At 37.8% G+C, this 24093-nt stretch overlaps 1 protein-coding gene across 1 annotated transcript; it reads left to right on the forward strand.

Moving 5' to 3' along the window:
* The first annotated feature begins 41 nt into the window (after positions 1-41).
* On the forward strand, positions 42-22358 carry LOC101704295 (uncharacterized). The gene is made up of 4 exons (XM_087204499.1): positions 42-192; positions 18113-18239; positions 18438-18498; positions 19962-22358. Exons 1-4 carry the CDS (start codon positions 190-192, stop codon positions 21853-21855), a joined length of 2085 nt encoding a protein of 694 aa, XP_087060625.1. The 5' UTR covers positions 42-189; the 3' UTR covers positions 21856-22358.
* Positions 22359-24093: the final 1735 nt, after the last annotated feature.

The following is a 24093-nucleotide window of genomic DNA, read 5'->3' on the forward strand; positions in this document are numbered from 1 at the left end:
AGCAGGAGCCAATCAGCGGGGCTCTATGAACTGTCCAATCAGATGGGCCGTAGCAAGAGTGCTCTTCGCCTGTCATGGCGCTTAAGTCTGAACCCGAAACGCGCTGTTAGGGTCTGGCCTGCTGGACCGCCTGCTCCGTGACCGTTGACATCTCCGAGCTGCGTGGGAAACACTCTGGGAAGCCGCACAATGGTAATGGCGCAGGAAGGAAGGTGCCCTGACGCGGGGTGGGACGCACTTGAGGTCGGCTGGAAGGGCCGGAAGCGGCTGTGTGGACTGGGGCTTGGTACCTGCTTAGAGTCAGCCGGGTCGGGCTCTGGATCTGAGCAGCCCAGGGCCTGGAGGGCGGGTTCTCCGGTTCTTTAGTGATGTAAAATGCTACGGGGATCATTTTATTCCTATTTCCTGCTCCCTAGAGAAAGATTTGAGGAAATGCGGAGACATTCCAGAGCGTGTTTGCTCGTGCACAGTTTGTGCATTTTGCACCCTCATTTACACCACCCACACTGATGCCAGCAGGGAGCCCTGTGCTGGTTTCTCTTCATGCCCAACACCGGACTTCTTCTAATTTGATGATTTTTAGGGTTTCACAATGAAATTCAATTGGTTATTTTCATTTTTTTTTGTATTTATGCCCTTTCATTTTACTATATAAGCTCTTCTGTACATTACTTACTCAGCATGTGCTCGTACTTGTGAAGATTCTTTTTGAGAAGATTCTTTTTTTATATAATGAGACAGTTATTTCCTTATCATTTGTAGAAAGTAAAAAAAGAAAAGCTTCTCACAACTTTTCATCTGTTAACTTTGGCCAATATTTTCTTTGCTGAGTTGAAATCCTGTTACTCTTTTTGCATTTTTTAAAGTAAACTTATTTTATATATTTTTTTCTGGATTGCACCTTTGGAAGATTGAAATGCTAAAGTCAGATTCACTTGACCTGTAATATGAGCAGTTTTACCACCATGATGGAATGATCCCTTACCTCTTCCTCCTGGTTTGCACTGCCACCCTTGCCCAATCTGTTTTGAGTAAATCAGTAGTATTTATAAATTTCACGTGTCTACATGTCTGAGATTCACACTTAAATGACTGTAACTGTATAGCGTGTTCCACACAATACAAAGGGACACCTCTCCCCTTTTATTTGAGATCTGAAAATATACCAATGTTATTGGTTTTTCAGAAGGGATTTTAGAAGATTTTTGTGAAATTTATATTTGACTCACTGGTATTACATATATACTTCCATTCAAGATGCAATTTGAAGGATTTGTAGCATATCACATCTCATCCAAGGCTATAAATTATTCCCTATGTATTCCTATCTTCTCCAATTTTATTTCAGTGTATTTTCATCTTTCTCTTTGAAGATTTTGCAACTTTTTAATGAATAATGTATATTGTTTTTAAATAATGTTATGAAAGTGGATATAGTATATAAATGCGTGGTGTTGTTTGAGATCAGTTCTCAGTGTGAAGTCCTTATTTTCCAGTGGAAGGTGAGACGTTTTCTACAATAGAACATCATACTGGCACAACTAAAGGAGTAAGCAGAGTGGAATGAATGTCTAGTATTCTTTTTAAAGGATACTATACATTTGAAGTATTTCCAAAAACTGAAGAAGGTCAATCTTCTAATTTTTTGTTTTTGTACTGGGAATGGAACTCAGGACTTTGAGCTTGCCAGGCAGGTGCAGTGTCACTAAGCTACATCCCTGCCCCTCTTCTAATGTAGTTTTTGTAATATATTTTCCCCCCTAAAGTGTTACTTATATTTACATGTCATAGATCTACACTTGCACTTTTTGATTCTACTAATAAAAAAAATTTAATTTTTTTTTCTATTTTAACTTCTAATATGGTACAAACTGGTAATGAACTAATGACCAGTAGGTGTTTCTGTGGTGAATCTATATTGGGTTTGAGAGCTAAACAAGAGAAATTTCTTTATAATTGGTGCTCTTACTGGGAATTGCTGACCTTTGTTATATTGAAATAATTCTGTGAATATTAATACTATGAGAAACTGATGATTTTCAGTTGATTTCTCTCATTGTTCATAGGTCTTTCTCATTGTTCTAAAGTGTTACATCTTGATTGTTCCTTCAGGAATGGCAATTTTATTCCTTTCATTTGAGTCCTTATGTCATTTATTTCTGATTTCTTGCCTTATGACATCACAAATGAAATTTGGTTTTCTGTAACTGAATAGTGGTAACGGTGAATAAACTTTTTTCTGATTTTATATAATACATGTACTGTGTCTCCATTCAGCATCCCATCTTCTAGTTTTATCGTCTTTGTGCTTTACCTTGTAATTAATCTTATTTTAATTTTGTCCTCTTTAGAAGCCTTTAAGAAACAATAGAAATTGAGGTTTAGAAAATATATTTATGCCAAGATTTAAATATGTAGTTAGATGAGGTTTTCCTTTGTTGATTTTTGCAATCAATTTTATGATAGATTTCTGGCACTGAGACATCTTTTTTTTTTATCAAACACCACTTTATTATAATATAGTGGTGTGTGTGTGTGTGTGTGTGTGTGTGTGTGAATGCATGCATGGTATGTACTGTGGATGGAACCCAGGATATCACCCAGGGTAGGCACTCATGATATCGGATAACTAATATGTTCTGTTATGCCCTTGTATTTTACTAGGTAATGTTTTATCTTGTATGGAAAATCTGCATGCCTAGGTGTAGAGTGTCTATAATTCTTTATTTTTGTAAACACTTGTCTGGTTTTAGGTAAAAGTTGCATTAACTGATGAAATGTGCAGCATAGTTTTCTTTTTTTTCTTGCATTACATACATGTGAGACCATACCTACCTGAATATAACTGATTTTTATCATAATGCTTTTAATTCATGTAATTTTATAATATATAATAAACATATTCATTGGCACATATGTATAGTACATCTTGACCAATATCTTAAAAGTTTCAGGGAATCACTTGTAAACTCACTGGGAGATTGATTTTTTTTTTTAATTTAAAAATTGTTTTTTTAGTTTTTTAGGGTCTTGCTATTCAGTTCAGCCTGGCTTAAATTTATGGTGATCCTCCTGCCTCAGCTTTCTGTGTGCTGGGATTTAAGGCATGCACCCCCATCCCAACGGGAGATCAATTTGTAATGGGAGGTATGTGCTTGTCACTTCAGTGTCTTGCCACCTTCTTTTAACTTTCCAGCCTCCCATTTCTAATACCAACTTTGAACTTTTATATATTTTAAAGAATTTATTTATCTACTAAAATTCATTAAACCACAATTTTGTTATATTTTCAAGTTTCTTAATATAGCATTTCTTAGCCAGGTGCAATGGTATGTATGTGTAATTACAGCAGTTAGAAAGCTAATGTAAGACCAAAGTTTATGGCCTTCCCAGGATACTTACTGAGATATGTTCTCATAATTTAAAATATCCATGACCTTTATAATTATTTCTTGTTTTCATTTTTTGATTTTTTAATTATACCTTTCTTGTTATTATTATAATACCCTTATCTTGTCCATCTTTTCCAATATATTGATTTCTCTTTCATTAATTATTGGTTGTATATTTTTGATGAAGTGCTTTGCTAAATGTATTTCTTAAATTTAAATGAAAATATTCCTTATCCCAAATTTTTATATTTTATACCACATTTGTCACCTAATCCTATACATTTACAAATATGTTTCATGATTTTCTGTTGAAACAATAGAGTAATGTATTTTGTATAAGTAACACGTGGGTGGAATTGAAATCTGGTCCAGTGGTAGAGCACCTCCTTCATGTGACAATGATACTTGATTCCTTCCACCTACACTTGGAAAAGAAAATACATGAGATTTTTAAAGCCACTCCTCCCCTATAATTTGTAGTTTTCCTTATTATAAGCAATCTAATATTTATATTTTGTAATTGAAAGATTCCATATATCATAACAAAATGATTTTTAAGAGTTGCCTATTTGTTTGAAAAAACATATGATTTGTACTTTATAAACATTTGAAATTTATCTAATATGTAGTAGACGAATATTAAGTGGAGCCGGGGATTTAGCTCAGTGGCAGCATGCCTGTCTCACAAGTGCAAGGTCCTATGTTCAATCCCCAGTACCCCCCTAAAATTGTTATTATTATTATTAAATTTATTTTATTGGTACAGTTTAGGTATACAATATAATGACATTCATCATTGGAAATTTGTACCTTTAAGTAATCTATCTGGGTTCTCCAAAAAATATTAAGGGGCTTGAAATAAATTCCTGTGTTGCATTTCTGAAATCTGCTAAAATTTGCGACTTTAATTAGGAGTTAGATATTTTTACCCATTTCTCAGAGACATGATACTGTTTACTACTTGAATTTCATAGAGTTTTACAATGTATTTTATGTTGGTTGCTTAGCAATACAAACTCCTGATAAATTACCCATTTTAATCTTGAAATTGTGATCTTTTTGCTCCAGAGATTTCTTAGGAGCTAGATTTCAAATGTGCAGAAGCATCTCTAGATCTCTTCATTTTCCATAAAATAGGGAAAATGCTGTCTGGAGTGAATACCAATAATGAACATTTAAAATATACGTAAATCAATACATTCTAAATAATCAAGAAAAGATGGGCTCTCAGAGAAAATATTTTACAAACCAACCAGATACAAATATATGTTTCCTAGAACATGTGCACTCTGAGGTACGTTTGTTACAACCTGATTATCAATTCCTGTCTACAGTGATTGTGAATACATGCCCTTTCTCGTAGTCAGTGTTAATAAAACCCAGCTAGTTGCTAAACTCTGGCTTAAGCCCTTAATATAAGGCTCTCGTTTTACCCTTATCACCATGGCGAATGTTAAGACCATTATTTTTTAATAGATGAGGAAAGAGACACTGTAATAAATACCCAGTATGTTGTGCAGTCATATAGAATTATTAACCACTTAGCAGTGTCCTCCAAGCATCACGTGGGCAGCACTTTTGTTTACATACCATCCCTAGCATCACTCAAGCAGGCGCCATTTCAACCAGTAGATTCTTGTATTGAATAAATTTGACAATATTGTCATTTTTCATATTTCCTGTTATATTATCTTATATTATCTTATAAAAATTCACAAAAATATGCAATCTTGGATCATCCTGTATTTAAATAATTGGACTGGTAAGTGGTTAAGTTCCCAGTTGAGCTGTGCAACCACCTAAGTTTTCACCACTGTGTTTTCATTCTGTGTTGGATCTCAGCAGGCACAAGAGCTGTGCTCCTTCAGAACTGTTGCACGTGGTTGCAGTTCATCCTCTTGGCTTCTTTGTTCTCCCATGGCAGCTCCAGCCAGCTGTCTTCCTCCTGATGCACCTGTTCCACAGCAGGGGACTCTGCAAGGAGTCACTTGCAAACCCACTGGGAGAGGAATGTACACTAGAAAACTGATTGTCACTTCAGTTCCTTGCCAGAGTGAATACAGTCCACACACAGCCATGTACCTCTTCCTGACTGCTTTCTGCATCTCTGAAATTGTGCTCAGCATGACCATCAGTGATATTACTGTGCTGTGCCTCCACTGCTGCTTCACATGTATGGCCTGAGCTAACCACATGTTCCACTTCAGCTTTTGCTACACAACCCTTCCTCGTGGTTGTGGGGGTAAGCCCACTGTGTGTCCCTTTCCATGCCTTTGTGTGACAGTATGCCGAGCAGCCCTTGTGAAAGTGCCCTATCTTGGGGCTTTGTCCTGACATACGTCCCATGTTCAGTTATAGCATTTTGGTGACAATACTAGTTTTCCACCTTGTCCTATGTGAGTCTAATGTAACCCAAGATTTTCTCTGCCACATTTTTCCTCATGAAGTTGAATTGTAGGGAGAAGAAGTCTTACTGACTGTGAGACCTCATTGACTGTTTAATCTTAATTGTATTCTCCTGTGTCTTCATTGTGACCTCCAAGTTAAGGATCTGCTCTACTGAGGGACAGCAGATGCCCTTCTCCATGTGTGCAGTGTACCTCACTGTGGTTTTCAAGCACTCTGGCTCTGCTGGTTGTCAAGCATTCTGGCTGTTCCTTTGTCATTTACTTTTGTCTCAGTTTTGGAAATATCTGAGTCTCTTTGAAAGATCTGACACACCATGGTCAAAACTGCATCATATTCATCCTCGGGAATAAGGATCAGAAGAACAACATGAAAAAAGCCTTACCCATCAACTCTTCTTCAGAGTTTTGTTGCTGGGATTGTAAAGGGGCACTTTGGTCCCTATATTTCTTCCTTCTCATCATCCTTCTGTTCTCTTTCCTCACAGTCCCTACCGTCTGTTCTTTGGTTTCCTTTTCTTCTTCTTTAGTTTTCTTATTACTTCTTTTCTTTAGAGATTTAGGAGTCTTAGAAGCCTGTGGATCATAATCTCTAGAATATGGCCAAATGATTTTGAATTCTATGTGTGTTTTTGTAGTTCATATGGTGTGACAGGACATTGATAATAGCCACAACAAATATATCCCTAGTTTACACAAAATGTCATCATATGCTGTGTAACACAGCTTCAATTGGATAATTTGAGTGATGAAATTCAGCATTAGGAGGAGCAAGGTTGATTGGGGTAGATCCCTGACTCCTTTCTGAGGTTTCTATTTGGGTGGGACTGTGCTATTGGGTACCTTGTTTTTTTCTTTCAACAGCTGGCCTTGTATTATGGTTTATATCTACAATATCCCTAGAAGGTCTCATGAGTTTGAAAGTTGATTGGATTTTGTGGGACCTATATTCACCAGTGAATCCAGCTGTTGATAAGTTCACTATCTGAAAGTGCTGTGAGGACGTTGGTCATGGCCTGGAAAAATGTGTTCTGTCCGAAGCTTTCCCCATTTTTCTCTGCATCCTGGCTGCCATGGCTTGAGTACATTTTCCCCACTAATACCACTCTGCCATCCTCTATCTGCCTTGGAGCCAGTCGACTGGACTAAACCTGTGAGGCAAAGTAAACTGACCCTTTAAGTTGTGGGTATTGAATATTTGGTCCTATTGATGTAAAAATGAATGACAGCTGGTAATTTTATAGAAGTTTAGGATGCAGACTCTCAAAACCACAAGTTGTCTTCTGAATCTTGGTCTTCATTGTGATGGCAGTCAATTCCAAAAATTTCCCCATGTTGCCCATCATTGGAGGGTGTTTATAAAGGCCACAAAAAACTGAAGAAAGGTTTAATGTTACTGTGATGAAGTTCAGTTGTAGGGGCACGTGCCAAATATGCATAAACTCTTGCGGTTACCTACCTACATACATACCTATGTACATACATACATAGTCCTCATGTAGTTTAGAATATGAAGAAAATGGGAGGGAAAGTTATCAGTTTAGAGAAGGGAAGATGCCAATAATGCTGCAAAAATCAATTTGCAGAAGGAGATGCCTATTCAACCCACTCTGAGAATTTTTTTAAAAAATTATTTTATTGGTACATTTTAGGAATACAACATGATTACATCTCTCATTGGGAATTGTACCTTTACATAATGCATCTTAGCTCTTATTTTTTCCCCATTCCTAGCCCTCCCTTCACCCCCTCCACCCTTCCCTATTTACAAAGACTTTATTTCCATTTCTTCCATTTCTCACCATTTTTTCTTTCCCTTCTTTCCTTTTCCCTGCCTCTCCCACTACCCGTACACCTTTGGACCTTTTCTTCCTATTTTGCATTATCGATTATTCATTCTAATCATTGGTACATTTTAGGTATACAATATAATGGCATTCATCATTGGAAATTTGCAACTTTACATAATCTATCTTGGTTCTTCTTTTTCACCCTTGCCCAGCCCTCCCTTCAACCCCTCCATTCCTCCCTATTTACAAAGATTTTGTTCCTATTTTTCCATTTTCTCATATTAATTCCATTCCTTTCCCCTATCCCTCCCACTTCCTTCCCCTTTGCCCCTTTTCTTCCTATTTCACATTACCTATTATACATTTTAGTCCTTATTTACACTTTCAGTTCCACACCCCAGAGAAACTACTCGGTATTTATACATGTGTGTCCTATTTATTTCACTTAAGAGTATTGCCTCAATGTGCATCCACTTAGCTGTAAATGCCTCTAATTTCTCATTTTTTTATGGCTGAGGAGTACTCCATTTTATTAAAAAACAACATTTTCTTTATCCAGTCTTCAGTTGATGGGCATTTGGGCTGTTTCCAAGTTTTAGCTATTACAAACTGTGCTGCTCTGAACATGGGTGCACATATATCACTGTGGTATGATTCTTTTAATTCTTTGGGGAAGATCCCCAGCAGTGGAACAACGGGGTCAACTAGGATTTCTAGTCCTAGTTCTTTGAGGTATCTCCATACTGATTTCCACAGTGGTTGCACCAGTCTACACTCCCACCAGCAGTGGAGCAAGGTTCCTCTTTCCCCACAGCCCCGCCAGCATTTGTTGTTGGTTGATTTCATGATAGCAGCCATTCTTTCTGGAGTGAGGTGGAATCTCAGCGTTGTTTTCATTTGCATCTCTCGAATGACTGGTGATGTTGAACATCTTTTCATGTATTTATTTGCTATTTCTACTTCTTTGTCTGAGAAATGTCTGTTCATTTCAGATGCCCATTTTTGGATTGAGTCTTTAAATTTGGGAGGTCTGATCTTTTTAAGTTCTTTATAGATTCGAGATAGTAGACCTTTGTCTGAGGAAGAGCAGGTGAAGATTTTTTCCCACATTGTGGGTTGTCTCTTCACACTGCTGGTGGTTTCTCTTGCTGTTCAGAAGCCTTTTAATAAGAAGAGATCCCACTTGTTGATTGTTTGTGCTAGATCATGGGCAATTGAGGTTTTGTTCATAAAATCTTTTCCTACACCGATGTCTTCAAGGGTTCTACCTAACCTCTGTTCCAACTGGTTCAGAGTTTCTATTTTCATATTTAGATCTTTAATCCATTTTGATTTTAGTTTAGTGCATGGTGAGAGATACAGGTCTAGTTTTAATCTTTGGCAAGTTGAAGCCCAATTTTTCCAGCACCATTTATTAAAGAGGGTATCTTTCCTCCAGTGAGGGTGTTTGGCTGCTTTATCGAAGATGAGATGGCTGAGTGTGTCTGGAGATGTTTCTGCATCTTCTAATCTGTTCCACTGGTCCTCAGGTCTGTTTCTTTGCCAGTACCATGCTGTTTTTATCAGAGTAGCTTTGTAGTAGAGTTGCAGGTTGGGGATTGTGATACCCCTTGCCATGTCTCTGTTACCTAGAATTGCTTTTGCTATTCTGGGTCTCTTCTTGCTCCAAATGAATTTTTGGATTGTTTTCTTAAGGTCCATGAAGTATGCTGCTGGGATCTCAATTGGAATTGCATTAAATCTAAATAGCAGTTTTGGAAGTATGGCCATTTTCACTATTTTAATCCTTCCTACCCAGGAGCAGGGGATGTCTGTCCATTTTCTGATATCATCTTCAATCTCTCTTTTCAGAGTGCCATAGTTTTCAGAGAAGAGGTCTTTGATTTCTTTTGTTAGGTTGATTCCTACGTATTTCAGTTTTTTGGATGCTATTGTGAAAGGAATTGTTTGCCCTATTTCTCTCTCAGTGAGTCTGTTGTTCATGTAGACAAAAGCTATTGATTTTTGTGTGTTGGCCTTGTAACCAGCTACTTGACTGAATTTGGTTATTAAGTCTAGAAGACTTTTGGTGGAGTTCTTGGGGTCTTCTATATAGAGTATCATGTCTTCTGCAAATAATGACAATTTGACTTCTTCATTTCCTATCTTTATTCCTTTTATTTCTTTCTCTTGTCTAATTGCCATGGCTAATGTTTCCAGAACTATATTGAACAAGAGTGGTGATAGTGGACATCCTTGTCTTGTTCCTGATTTTAGTGTGAAGGATTTCAGTTTTTGACCATTTAGTATGATATTGGCTGTTGGTCTTTGATAGATGGCTTTTATCAGTTTGAGATAGAGACCATCTATTCTAATTTTTTGTAGGGTTTTATGATAAATGCATGTTGAATTTTGTCAAATGCTTTTTCTGCATCTATGGAGATAATCATATGGTTTTTGTCCTTGGCTCTATTGATAAAGTGTATTACATTGATTGATTTGCATATGTTGAACCATCCCTGCATCCCTGGGATGAATCCCACTTGATCAGGGTGTAGGATCTTCTTGATGATCTTCTGCATTCTGTTTGCCAGTATCTTCTTAAGGACTTTTGCATCTATGTTCATTAGTGAGATTGGCCTGTAGTTCTCCTTTTCGATTGGGTCTTTCTCTGCTTCGGGGATCAAGGTGATGCTTGCTTCCAGGAATGAATTTAGAAGTATTGCTTCCCTTTCAATTTCATTGAAGAGTTTAAATAGTAGTGGCAGCAGTTCTTCTCTAAATGTCTTGTAGAATTCAGCAGTGAAGCCGTCAGGGCCCGGGCTTTTCTTAGTTGATAAGTTTTTGATTACATTTTCAATTTCATTGGTTGGTATTGGGTCGTTCAGAATTTTTAGATCTTCTTCGTTCAATGTTGGTAATTCATACTTGTCTAGGAATCTGTCCATTTCTTCTGTGTTTTCCATCTTATTGGCATATAGGTTCTGGAAGTAGGTATTGATGATCCTCTGGATTTCTGCTGGGCCTGTTGTAATTTCACCCTTTTCATTCTTAATTGCATGGATCTAGGCTTTTTCTTTCCTTTTTCTGATAAGGTTAACTAAGGATTTGTCAATTTTGTTGATTCTTTCGAAGAACCAACTCTTGGCTTCATTGATTTTTTGTATTCTTCTCTTAGTCTCCATTGCATTGATTTCTCCTCTGATGTTTGTTATTTCCTCCTTTGTATGAGCTCTGGGGTTGTCCTGCCCTTCTTTTTCTAGAAGCTTGAGGTTCAACATCAGGTTGTTTAATTGGGCTCGTTCTGTTTTCCTAATATGCTTATTCACTGCTATGAATTTCCCTCGTAAGACTGCTTTCATTGTGTCCTATAGATTCCAATATGTTGTATTGTCATTGTCGTTTAATTGAAGGAACTGTCTGATTTCTTCTTTAATTTCCTCTGTGACCCATTGGTTATTCAGAAGTGTGTTGTTCAATTTCCATATGTTTATGAAATTTTTTCCAGTTTCTTTTGCTATGAATCTCCATTTTTATCCCACTATGGTCTGATAATGTACAGGGGATAACTTCAATTCCTTTGCACTTACTTAAATATGTTCTATGTGTGAGTATGTGGTCTGTTTTTGAGAATGACCCATGTGCAGCTGAGAAGAATATGTATTCTGATTTTATGGGGTGGAAGACTCTGTAAACATCTGTTAAGTTCATTTGTTCAAGAGTTCGATTGAGTTCTAGTATTTCCTTACTTATTTTTAGTCTAGTTGATCTATCTATTTGTGACAGTGGGGTGTTGAGGTCCCCCACTACAATTGTATTAGTGCATATATGGCTTTTCATGTCCGTTAGTATTTGTTTTATATAGTTGGGCACACTAGTGTTTGGTGCATAGATATTTATGATTGTCATCTCTTCCTCTTGGATTGTTGCCTTTACAAGGATGTAGTGTCCTTCTTCATCTCTCTTAATCAGTGTTGGTTTGAAATCTACTTGATCTGCCAAGAGGATAGCTACTCCTGCTTTTTTTCGGGTTCCCGTCACATGGAGTATTATTTTCCACCCTTTAACTTCAGTCTATGAGTTTCATTTTGAATTAAATGTGTTTCTTGTATGCAGCATATTGTTGGATTTTGCTTCTTGACCCATTCTGCCAGTCTGTTTCTTTTGATTGGTGAATTGAGACCATTAATGTTGATGGTTATAACTGAAATGTATTGACATGTCATTGCCATGACTTTTTCTTTTTGTTGGGTTCTCCTCCTTTACATTTAATTTCTTGTCCTGCCAGATGGGTACATTCTGCTTTGCTTCCTGGGGTTGTGATCCTCAATGTCTGTTCCTAGGCTATTGTGTAAAATTCTTTGGAGTGCTGGTTTGGTATTCACGAAGTTCCTAAGGTACTCTTTGTCATGAAAGTATCTTATTTCTCCATGAATTTTGAAAGATAGTTTTGCAGGGTACATCAATCTGGGTTGGAGGCTGTTTTCTTTTAGGGCTTGGAATATGTCCCTCCAAGCTCTTCTTGCCTTGATGGTTTGTGTTGAGAAGTCTGTTGTGATTCTGATGGGCTTTCCTTTGTATGTGATTTGTTTCTTTTCTCTGACTGCTTGGAGAACTTTGTTCTTCTGTTGTGTTTCTGGAGTCTTAACACTTATATGCTTATGGGTAGATTTTTTTTTGATCAAGACTATTTGGAGTCCTATATGCCTCCCTTATCTGTATGTCAAGCTCTTTTCCCCTGCTTGGGAAGTTTTCTGCCATTATTTCTGTGAAGAGGTTTTTTATGTCATCTCCACGCTCTCCTATTTCTTCATTGAGCCCAATCAGTCTTATGTTATTCTTCTTTGCATCATCTAGCAGCTGCTGGATTGATTTCTCATGTTCCCTTATAATTTTGAAGCAATTTTTCTTTTCCTGTTCACTAATTGCAAGCTTATCTTCTATATCTGAAATTCTGTCCTCACGTTGGTTCATTCTGCTGTGTAGACTTTCAATGGAGTTTTTCTTCTCCTGGAAATCTATTTGCATCTGTTTTATGGATTCCATTTGTTTCTTATGTTGGGATTCCATCATGTTCCTGAGCTCCTCTCTAGATTTATTAATCATGTCTTGCACTAGGGGCACAATTTCTCCTGTTATCTGAGGAATTATTTCTGATTTCATTTTTTCCAGATCCCCTTTTGTTGCCAGTTCAGTGGGTCCAGGTGGTTGAGTATCAGAGTGTTCCATCTCATTTCCCTTTGGGGTTGCTGTAGGTGATCTGGAAGTCTGGTTTTGAGATTTATTTATGTGTTTTCTCATTTCTACTGGGGTGGGGGGCTGTTAGCGCCTGCACGGATTACCTTCTCTGAGCTGGGTGAGGTGGGACTGGGGCTGGGGGCAGCAGTAGGGATGGTGACCCAAAAGCCCTTTCCTGTTTGCTGGGAGCGGCCAGAGGATTGGTGGCTGGGAAGCCCCTTCCTCTGGACCAGGAGCAGTGGGATGGTGGCTCAGAAGCTCCTTCCTCTGGGCCAGGAGCACTGGGACAAAAGGTGGCCCAAAAGCCCTTTCCTCTGGGCTGGGGGCAGTGGGAGGGATGGTGACCAGGAAGCCCCTTCCTCTGGACCAGGAGGAGTGGGATGACGGCTCAGAGGCTCCTACCTCTTGGCTGGGAACATTGGGACTCAGTACCTTGGTCTGGTGGTCTAGTGTCCTCTGCGTCTTTGTATTGTGGAATCAGGTGGCTGCCTGTCTGCAGCGGCGTGATTCAGTGTCTTCTGTGTGACTCAGGACCTCGGTAGGGCATGCACAGACCTGCCTGTCTGCAGCGGGCTGATTCGGCATGTGTTCCATGCGACTGGGGACCTCAGTAGGGTGTGAGCAGACCTGCCTGTCTGCAGCAAGGTGATTCGGCATCTTCCGTGCGACTCAGGACCTCGGTAGGGCATGCACAGACCTGCCTGTCTGCAGTGGGCTGATTTGGCGTGTGTTCCCCGTGACTGGGGACCTCGGTGAGGTGTGGGCAAACCTGCCTGTCTGCAGTGGGGTGATTAGGCGTCTTCTGCGTGACTCAGGACCTCGGTAGGACATGCACAGACCTACCTGTCTGCAGCGGGCTGATTCGGCCTGTTTTCCCGCCAGTGTATTTCTTTTGATTGGTGAATTGAGGCCATTAACATTGATGGTTATAATTGATAGATATTGATTCATCCTTGTCATGATGTTTTACTTTTGTTGGCTGTTTTATTTCTTATTTTTTGCCCTTTCCCTTTAGTGTCTTACCTTGCCTGGTGGCTTCCCTCTGTTGGGCCTCATGGAGTTGTGACCTTCATTGTTTTTTTCTAGGATATTGTTTAGAATTGCTTCTAGTGCTGGTTTGTTGTTCATGAAATTTCTCAGGTATTCTTTGTTGTGGAAGTATCTAATTTCCCCATCAATTTTGAAAGATAATTTTTGCAGGATACAACAGTCTAGGTTGGAAGTTATTTTCTTTTAGGGCTTGAAATACTTCACTCTAGGCTCTCCTTGACTTGAGGATTTTTGTTGAGAAGCCTGCTGTGATTCTGATGGGCTTCCTTTTGTAGGTGACTTGTTTCTTTTCTCTAACTGCATGTAGGATTTTGTTCTTCTGTTGGGTTTCTCGGATCTTGACTATTATATGTCTAGATGTAGATTTTTTTTGATCATGGCTAGTTGGAGTTCTATATGCCTCCCTTATCTGTATGTCCAATTCTCTACCTCTGTCTGGGAAGTTTTCCACTATTACTTCTGTGAACAGTTTTTTTTATGTCAATTATGCGTTCTCCTGTTTTTTCATGGACTCCTGTCAGTCTTGTGTTATTCTTTACATTGTCTAGCAGTTATTGGATTGACTTCTCATGGTCCCTTACTATTTTTACGAAATCTCTGTTTTCATGGTCTTTAATCGCGATCCTTTCTTGTATATCTGATATTCTATCTTCAGATTCCCTTCATCTGCTGTAGATACTTTCAATGGAGTTTTTAAGGTCCTGAATATCTGTTGGAATCTGTTTCATGGATTCCCTTTCTTATGTTGGGCGATCATGGTTTCCATTTCTTTCTTATGCTGGGTATTTATGGCTTCTTGCATGTTTCTGAGCTCATCTACTTTTTTATCTGTTTCTGTTGTAGAACCTCTAATCATGTCTTTCACTCTGTTCACCATCTCTGTAGATATCTGGGAGATTACTTCTGCTTTGAATTTTTCTAGAGCCTCATTCATCTGTTTTGTTACTTCCTGTGCTATCAGTTCAGGCTGTCCACGTGGTTGGTTGTCAGACTCTTCCACCTCATTTCGCCCAGGTTTTATTTACCCTTGGTGGGGTGGAAGTCTGAGTTTGTGCCTTGCTTAAATGTCTTCTCATTTTTGTTTTTGGTACTGTCCTTGGTTTATCTCCTGGGTTGATACTTTGAAATTGCTTATTGTAAATATCTTTGTTGCTTGTAGTTAAAACCCTTATGGAATGATTGCTTCTCAGAGGTGTCTTCCAGATGTAACTGGTCTTTTAAGTTTTAAGTCTCTAATGACTCTGAGGCTATCTCATTTTCATTATACTAGGAAGGGACACTGACTAGATCAATAACAACACCTTAGCCCAAGTGATACAATGAGCAACACCATTGCATCAAGTACATCTTAGAAAATGACAGTTTGTGGTAGTTATTAATCTATCACCTTTAACTGTGTGAATTAAATCAAGATCAAGGACCAACCCAACATATGTTTATAGTGAATAAACTCTTCAATATAATAACTTTACCCTTTTTGATGGTGAGTTAGAAGGGGTTGGGGAGGGAGGGATAGATAGGTAGGAGGATAGGGGAAGGTTAAAAGTGAGGCCAGAGGACACAGGTGAGAAGGAAAAAGAGAATAATAGAAAAATAAAGAAGAACTCCAAGTGAGGGCCAAAATAGGGACAAAAAGGGGGATGAACAATGTGGGACATCAAGAGAGTGAGTATAAGAGTCATAGAAAGGAAAGAGAAAAGAAGAAAAAAAGAGAGAAAAACAAGTATTTGCAGAGTAAAAAAAAATTAAACATAAGAGGATAAAAAAGAAAAGATAAAAAAAAACAAACCAATAATACTAATTTTGGAAATAAAAAATAAAAATGAAAATGAAGGGCCTCTTTCAAGGTATGTCTCTGTTGTCACAATAGATAATGTGGGTAGCAGTGTGCAGATACAAGTCAATGAGCCTTGGCAAGCCAGTTGCAGACCTTTGAGATTCAGGCAGATTTCTGGCTGCAAGTCCCAAGTTGACTTACCTGTCCTCTTGTAGGGTGGAACTCTGCAGGGTTGTACTGAAGGTTCCAGCTGCCCTTCCCCTGAAGATAGTCCCAGTTCCGATGGGAGGTGATGATCGCTCCAACTTACCCAGTACAGTGGTCTGGTGGTCCAGTGTCCTCTGTCTTTGTAGCGTGGAACCAGGTGGCAGTACAGCCAACAGGCCGGGGGGGGTGTGGATTGTTGCTGGGGTGTGGGCTGGATCAGTGTGTTCCCCATAGCTGGGGACCCTGTTACAGCGTCCACAGGTATTCCTGTCTGAAACGGGCTGGATCAGTGTGTTCCCTGTGGCTGGGGACCCTGCTATGGCATCCGCAGATGTGCCTGTCTGACTCTCAGGAGTATTTTAAATGTAGTTCTGCTGTTGATTTAAATTTTATTTCAGTAGATGTGAAAGTTTGGTTTGCATGATTTCCATTGTGAACACATTAATGTTTTTTTTTGTTTTTGTTTTTGTTTTTTTTACTTTTATTCATACATCTCTGGACATTGCAAACAAGTCACTGGTCAAGTCCAAAGTAAAGGAAATAAATGCAGAGTGTATCACGTGATTCTCCATTCTTGCATAAGTCTACTTTCTTATTATGTTTTTCCACACTTCTTTTTTGGTAATTTTCTCAAAAAAAGATTTGGTTCTTGTTTGCTAGTCAGTGTTTTTTCTTGCATTAGCTATGTTGTAGTCAGTTTTTATTTATTTTTTGCTCTTTACCCCCTGTGCAAAATGTTTATACTGTGTACACAGGAAGTATTTTCTTGTCTTATTTCCCATGATTATCAGTATTTCAATTTATTCTCCTAATTCTGATGGTTACTTGGTTTCTTTCTGAGGAAACACTTTATTTCACTATGAATTCTCAAGGCATTCAAGTTTATCTTTCTCTTTTTGATATATAACTTAATTATTATATATACAAGATTATACAGGATTCCAAATACATAAATGTTTCTCCTTGAACATAAATGAAACAGATTCTGTTTTTCTCCAGACACATGTAACACCAGCTCTATCATCAATTAGTATTCTGTATACATATAGACCCAGTGAAGACTGTCTTCCTTTTCTGAGATGCATTTGCCATTCACTCTACTAATAGTACAGTCTCATGAAAGGTGGAATTTGAGTCTTTCAATGTATATTATGTAAGCTATCAACTTTCTTGCTTAGAAGAAGGTATTGACTCTTGTTAAATTTATTATACTTTACATCTATAATTTTTTTTTAACAAATCAAAGGTGTCATTTGTAAATGACACAATTTTTACGAAATTTTCCTTTTTGGGGAGGAGTTTGAGGCAGGGTCTCACTTTATATTTACAACTGGCCTTAGTATGTAGTCCAGGGTAGCCTTGAACTCTGGCAATCCTCCTGCACTAGCCTCCCTTGTGCTGGGATTACAGGCATGTACCACCACACCTGGTGCCTTTTGTGCCTGATTATTTTGTGATATATTGGTTTTCAATGCATAAAATACATTTTATTCATCTTCTTCCCCTCATTACTCTCCTGTACCCTTCTGGAATGTCTTATGCAAACACAAGGTGATGATCATTTGGTGACAGTGACCTATAAGATAATATGCCACCTTTTCCCTATTTTCATTATTTATAGACTTGTTCCAATAAAACTGTTTTCCATTTTAGTTATTATTCATAAACCTTATTTGATGTTCAATTATGTTTTTTCTATGAAACCAAATTCAGGTTTCAAAATACCACCTAAGTACAAAGAAAGAAGGACTCAATATCAGAAATTATAATATTTGATAAGAGATAGCACCTATGATCTGTCAAAACCATTCATTAGATATTCATCTGCCACATTGTTTTGTGGATGGTGATCTTGTAGGCTCTATGAGTTCTGTTTTAGAGACAGTGCACAGATGATACCCTTGCAATCACCCAGCAGAAGGACCAGTGCTCCTTTTCTGCTGTTGCTTTACCAGTGAGTGGCAATCTAGCATCAGAATTACTGTCTAAAAATGTGCCTGCACATGGCATGGACTTGATGACCAAGACATGGAGTTAGTAGTTGAAGGATTCAGCCTTCATTCAGCTTTTTTTTTTTTTTTTGAGACAGAATGTCACTATTTAGTGCAGGCTGGTAGCCAAGGCTGGCTTCAAACTCATGGCAAACCTCCTGCCTCAGCCTCCTCAGTACTGGGAGTACAGGCATGCACCACTATACCTGGGTCTCAATTCAACGTTTTATCCCAGGCTGTCAGTCTCAACCTTCCTTCAAGAAATTTATATATGGTCATTTAGGAGGCAGTGACCTTCGAGGATGTGACTGTGAATTTCACCATGGAGGAGTGGGCTTTGCTGAATGCATCCCAAAAGAAGCTCTACAGAGATGTGATGGGGGAAACATTTATGAACATAGCTGCTATAGGTAAGGATGACAGTTTCTCATTTATACAATCAGAGAACATTGCTTCTTGCTTTTGGGTGCAGTTTCATTAAATAGAATGTGAAAATACTTTTAAGAACATTACAAGTCTAGTTGCATTACAAAATGAATCTAACTGGAATCTACTAATGTTTATGTAATAAAATAATGATTGCTTATATTTTTATGTCTACAATTCAGGAAGAGCCTGGGATAACCAGGAAGTTGAAGAAGAATACAAGAAGTACTGGAGAAATCTAAGGTAATTTGCATTCTGAAGGAAAAAGAATGTTCCTCAAGTGTCTGTGTCTGAGCAGAAATATGACAACCAAGGAAACAAGGCCATGTTCAAATTTAATTTCACAAATATTCTCCAAAGATGTATACAGCTTGAGTATGTATAATCTGACAAATACAGAAATATTCCAGTGTAGGAAACTGTTAGTACTGATGTCATCCAACAAGTGACACTATTTGATATATAAGTATAAAAGTGTTCTTTCATGATCAATGTCATGAAAATGTATGATAATGCATTTAGGTATTATGTATAGGTGTATATGAAAAGAATAAATTTTGAGTTTTGACAGGGACCCATCTTCTGGATATTGATTTTTATATACATCTCAGTGTGAGAGATTCACTATCTAAAAAATTGCTAACTGTGAAACAGTATTCAAAGTGCAAATGAATGCCAGTGTTGTAATAATAGATGTTTTCAAGCCATCCACCAGAGAATTGAGCCCATTCATGTTGTAAAATTCTTAGAAGAAACCTTCCAACATTGTTGGTGGGAATGTTAATGCCACTGTGATAGTCAGTACATAGATGTCTCTAAAAAATAGCATTTCCATTTGATCCAGGTGTACTTCTCCTGAGTATAGTCACAGAAGTGTTAAAATCATATTATTCTGATACATGAATACCCATACTCAAAACAGAACAATATATAACAGCTAAGTCTTGGAATCAGCCTTGATGTCCATCATTGGATGCATGGATAGAATGTTTGATAGGCTTAGCATGATGGTGCATTTTTATAAACTGAGCACTCTGGGAAACAGATTCAACAGGATGGCAAATTGAAGCTTAGCCTAAGCAACTTAATCATCAATGAGAAACTCTCTCAAAATAAGAAATAAAAAAAGCAGGAGATGTAATTCAGTACTAAGACCTGGGTTTAATTCCCAGCACTGAAAAGAAAAAAAGAAAATGTGCTATATAATCAGCCATAAAGATGAATGATACCATGTCATTTGGCAAAAGAAATGAGTTGGTCTTCAACCCATAATGTTAAGTGAAATAAGTCAGATACAGAATGTGAACTATCTTATGGTTTCTCTTATAAGAGAATCAACATACAAATTAGGGAGTAAAGTAAAGGAGTGGTGATAGAAAAGGGCAAGCCAGGCTTTTGGGAGTTGGGAAGGAGAGAAGAGGGGTAAGGAGAGAAGGGGGAGAGTGATGGGGAAATGGTAACAAAAATGATCAATATATAATATACACATATACCAACTTCCCAGAATGGAACTAAGCCTATGCATTGCAAAATACTCCAATTTAAAAGTTTCCAAATGTATACCACTGATTTCGGATTGGCCATTTTAAAGTTATCCTCCAGGCCATTCAGTTAATTCATTGTTAGTAGTTTTTAGAAGGTGGGAAGTTTTTCTGGTAAATCATTAATATGGAGATCCATTTTATTGTGACTTTTTTTCTTCACAGAAATGAACAGGTAGTGAAACATTATCAATATAAAGCTTGGACTCAGTATGAAGAAATATTCCTTTGGACTCCAGATGCTAATGTGAATATGAAACAAGCTGGTTTAAAACCAGCTGAAAGTCTTGCTTGTAGAAAGCCCCTGATTGGGTATTTGTCACTAAATGTACCCATCATAGCTCCCACTGGACTGAAGCCATCTGAATATTTGGGCTTTGAAGAGGAGCTGTATAAATGTGATGAAAATGGAAGAACGTGTGGTGATTTGCAGTCCCATCAGAAGTACGCAAGGACAAATGCTGGAGAGAAGCCCCATGAACATAAACAGTGTGGGAAATCCTGCTCTGATCTTAGTGAAAGAACTTACCTCAGAGAGAAAGCCTTTGTATGTAAGCAAAACCTGAAAGCCTCCAACACACCCAGTGATGTTCAGATCTATGAAAGAAATCACAGTGGGGTGAATCAATATGTATGTAAACAGTATGAGAAAGCCTTTATTTCATCCCACTATATTCAAATACCTGAACAAAGGCACGCTGAAGAGAAACCCTGTGTGTCTAAGGAATGGAAGAAAGGGTTCACTTACAGTAATTCTTTTCACAGACATGTAAGTATCCACACTGGAGAGAAAACCTATGTATGTAAGCACTGTGGAAAAGCTTTCAGCACACACAGTCACTGTCAAGTACATGAAAGAACTCACACAGGGGAGAAACCCTATGTATGTAAACAATGTGGGAAAGCTTTTAGCACACATAGTTGTTGTCAAATACATGAAAGAACTCACACTGGGGAGAAACCGTATATGTGTAAGCACTGTGGAAAAGCTTTCAACACACATAGTCATTGTCAAATACATGAAAGAACTCACACTGGGGAGAAACCCTATGTATGTAAGCAATGTGGGAAGGCTTTCAGCAGATATGGTAATTGTCAAATACATGAAAGAAGTCACACTGGGGAGAAACCCTATGTATGTAAGCAATGTGGGAAAGCTTTTAGCACACACAGTCATTGTCAAGTACATGAAAGAACTCACACTGGAGAGAAACCCTATGTATGTAAGCAGTGTGGGAAGGCTTTCAGCACACACAGTTGTTGTCAAGTACATGAAAGAAGTCATACTGGGGAAAAACCCTATGTATGTAAGCAGTGTGGGAAAGCTTTCAGCACACACAGTCATTGTCAAATACATGAAAGAAGTCACACTGGTGAGAAACCCTATGTATGTAAGCAATGTGGGAAAGCTTTCAGCACACAGGTTAATTGTCAAACACATGAAAGAACTCACACTGGGGAGAAACCTTATGTATGTAAGCAGTGTGGGAAAGCTTTCAGTACCCAGAGTTACTGTAAAATACATGAAAGAAGTCACACTGGGGAGAAACCCTATGTCTGTAAGCTATGTGGGAAGGCCTTTAGCATACATGCTAGTTGTCAAGTACATGAAAGAACTCACACTGGGGAAAAACCCTATGTATGTAAACACTGTGGAAAAGCTTTCAGTACACACAGTCATTGGCAAAGACATGAAAGAACTCACACTGGGGAGAAACCCTATGTATGTAAGCAATGTGGGAAAGCTTTCAGCACACAGGTTAATTGTCAAACACATGAAAGAACTCACACTGGGGAGAAACCTTATGTATGTAAGCAGTGTGGGAAAGCTTTTAGTACCCAGGGTTATTGTAAAATACATGAAAGAAGTCACACTGGGGAGAAACCTTATGTATGTAAGCAATGTGGGAAAGCTTTTAGCATACATGCTAGTTGTCAAATACATGAAAGAACTCATACAGGGGAGAAGCCTTATGTATGTAAACAGTGTGGGAAAGCTTTCAACACACATGGTCATTGTCAAAGACATGAAAGAACTCACACTGAGGAGAAACCCTAAGTAAGCAATGTGGGAAAGCTTTCAGCACAAGTGGTACTTGTCATAGAAAAGAACTATTTGGGGAGAATCCCTATGTATGTAAGCAATATCAAAAAATTTGCTGCTAAGTCCTCATTTCATAAAAATCACTGGGTAAAACCCTGTGTATGTAAACAAATGTGAGAAAGCTTTCAGTACAAACATATTGCATAAATGAAAGAAGTTGCACTGGGGAGAAATTTTATGTATGTAACCCTATTTTGAAAATCCTGTGAAAATTTCTGACAAGGACTGGTAGAAATAATACAAAAAATTTTATGTCAATATTTCTTCCTGAATTTTCCAGAAATACAATCCCAGATGGAGATATCCTAAAGTACAAACATTGTGTTTTTCAGTAAATATAAATATCTTGATTATGTATCCATACTGTTTAATATAAAAATTGTGTTGAGATTATGTATTTTTTTGTGTCTGAGCTTGATGCATTTTGTGTTAATTAAACCTGGTTAATTGAAATATTATTTCTGTTGCCTGGGATTGAACTTGGGCCCTTGTGCTTATGAGGTAGGCATGGTGCCACTGAGCTAAATCCTTGGTCCTAAAATGTATTATTTACTTTCAAGTAGCATAAGTATGTAGTTTTTGTTTTGTTGTTACAATAGGGGGGCCACTAAAAATTAATGTTGTTAATTTTTTTCTTGGAATTTTGCCCCCCTTTTGTTTTAAATTTTTGGTGTATATACTCCACATCCTGTGTAACAAAAGATATTTTTGAATTTTATTCTATAGTTTATATTGATACATATTTTGAGAGAATTGTGAGCATGTATTTTTTTCAATTGGTACATGCTTACAATTTATGCAGTTTACAGTCATCTTGGGAGTGGTTACATGTACATATTACTGCTTTTTTTTTTAATCCCCTTCCCATTCCCTCCTCCCCCTTCCCTCACAGGTTCCCCTACCTGTTTTTCATACTTGTTGATATTATTTGTCTTACCTCATGTTATGACATAGTGTTTATATTAATAGGGATTATTAGGTTCCTGTACATGGCATATCTTTCTTATTTCCCTATCCTCTCCTCCCCACCTCTCACCCTAGTTTCCTTGGAACCCTTTCTTGTTCCAATAGGTCTGTCCCCTTGTCCCTTTCTATCCATCCTATGTCATTTTCTTTGTTCCACGTCTCATATGAGACATACCATGTTATTTAAACTTCTGTGTCTTGATTTATTTTGCTCAACATTATATATTCCCTGTGCACCCATTTTCCTACAAATATCTCACATTTGTTATTCTTTATAGCAGAGTAGTATTGCATTATATATTCATAGCGTATGTTCTTTAGCCAGTCATCCACTGATGGGTATATAGGCTGCTTCCAGGATTTAGCTATTAGGAATTGTGCTGAAATAAGCATTGGTATGCATGTGTCACTCTAGTATGATGATTTAAACTTTTTTGGGAAGATACATAGCAGGGAGGTAGTTGGACTATATGGAATTTCTAATTTCAATTCTTTGAGAAGTCTCCATGCTGATTTCCATAATGGCTGTACTAATTCACATTTCAACCAAATGAAGGAGGGTTCCTTTTTCCCTACAACTCTGCCAGCATTTGTTACTGGTTGAATTCTTGATAACAGCCATTCTTTCTGGAGTGAAGTGGCATCTCCGTATTGTTTTCATTTGCATCTCCCTGATGACCTATTAAAGTTAAACAGTAAAAAATAATACTCCATGACACAGGAACCTGAAAAAAAGAAAGACTAGCTATCTCATTTGCAGATAAAATGGATTTCAAAACAAGAATAAGAAAGAGAAGGCCACTATATCCTTGTGAAGGAAAAATTCAAGAGGAAGAATTAATCATAAATATGTCAGCACCAAATACTAGTGCATGCAAATATATAAAACATGTCAATAGACATGAAAAATTAAATATGCACTAATACAATAGTAGTGAGGCACCTCAATACCCCACTGTTACAAATAGATCCAATAGACAAAAAATAACAAAATAATAGAACTCAACAAAACTCCTGAACAAATGGACTTAACAGATGTTTACAGAGTGTTTCAACCCACAAAATCAGAATACACATACTTTTCAGCTACACACAGATTGTTCTCCAAAGTACAGCACATATTTGCTCATAGAACATGTTTAAATGCAAAGGAATTGAAGTTATCCCCTGTATATTATCAGATTATAGTGCAATGAAATTAGATATTAATAGCAAAAGAAATAACAA

This window comes from Heterocephalus glaber, unplaced genomic scaffold, assembly GCF_053883595.1.
Source record: "Heterocephalus glaber isolate CG9 unplaced genomic scaffold, H.glaber_assembly_v1.0 deba00000546, whole genome shotgun sequence".
NCBI lineage: Eukaryota > Metazoa > Chordata > Mammalia > Rodentia > Bathyergidae > Heterocephalus > Heterocephalus glaber.

Excerpts from the sequence above, each read along its gene's own strand:
- LOC101704295 (XM_087204499.1), top strand. Across the intron at positions 18,240-18,437 it reads TATGAACATAGCTGCTATAG|GAAGAGCCTGGGATAACCAG; the intron begins GTAAGGATGACA and ends TCTACAATTCAG. Across the intron at positions 18,499-19,961 it reads AAGTACTGGAGAAATCTAAG|AAATGAACAGGTAGTGAAAC; the intron begins GTAATTTGCATT and ends TTTTCTTCACAG.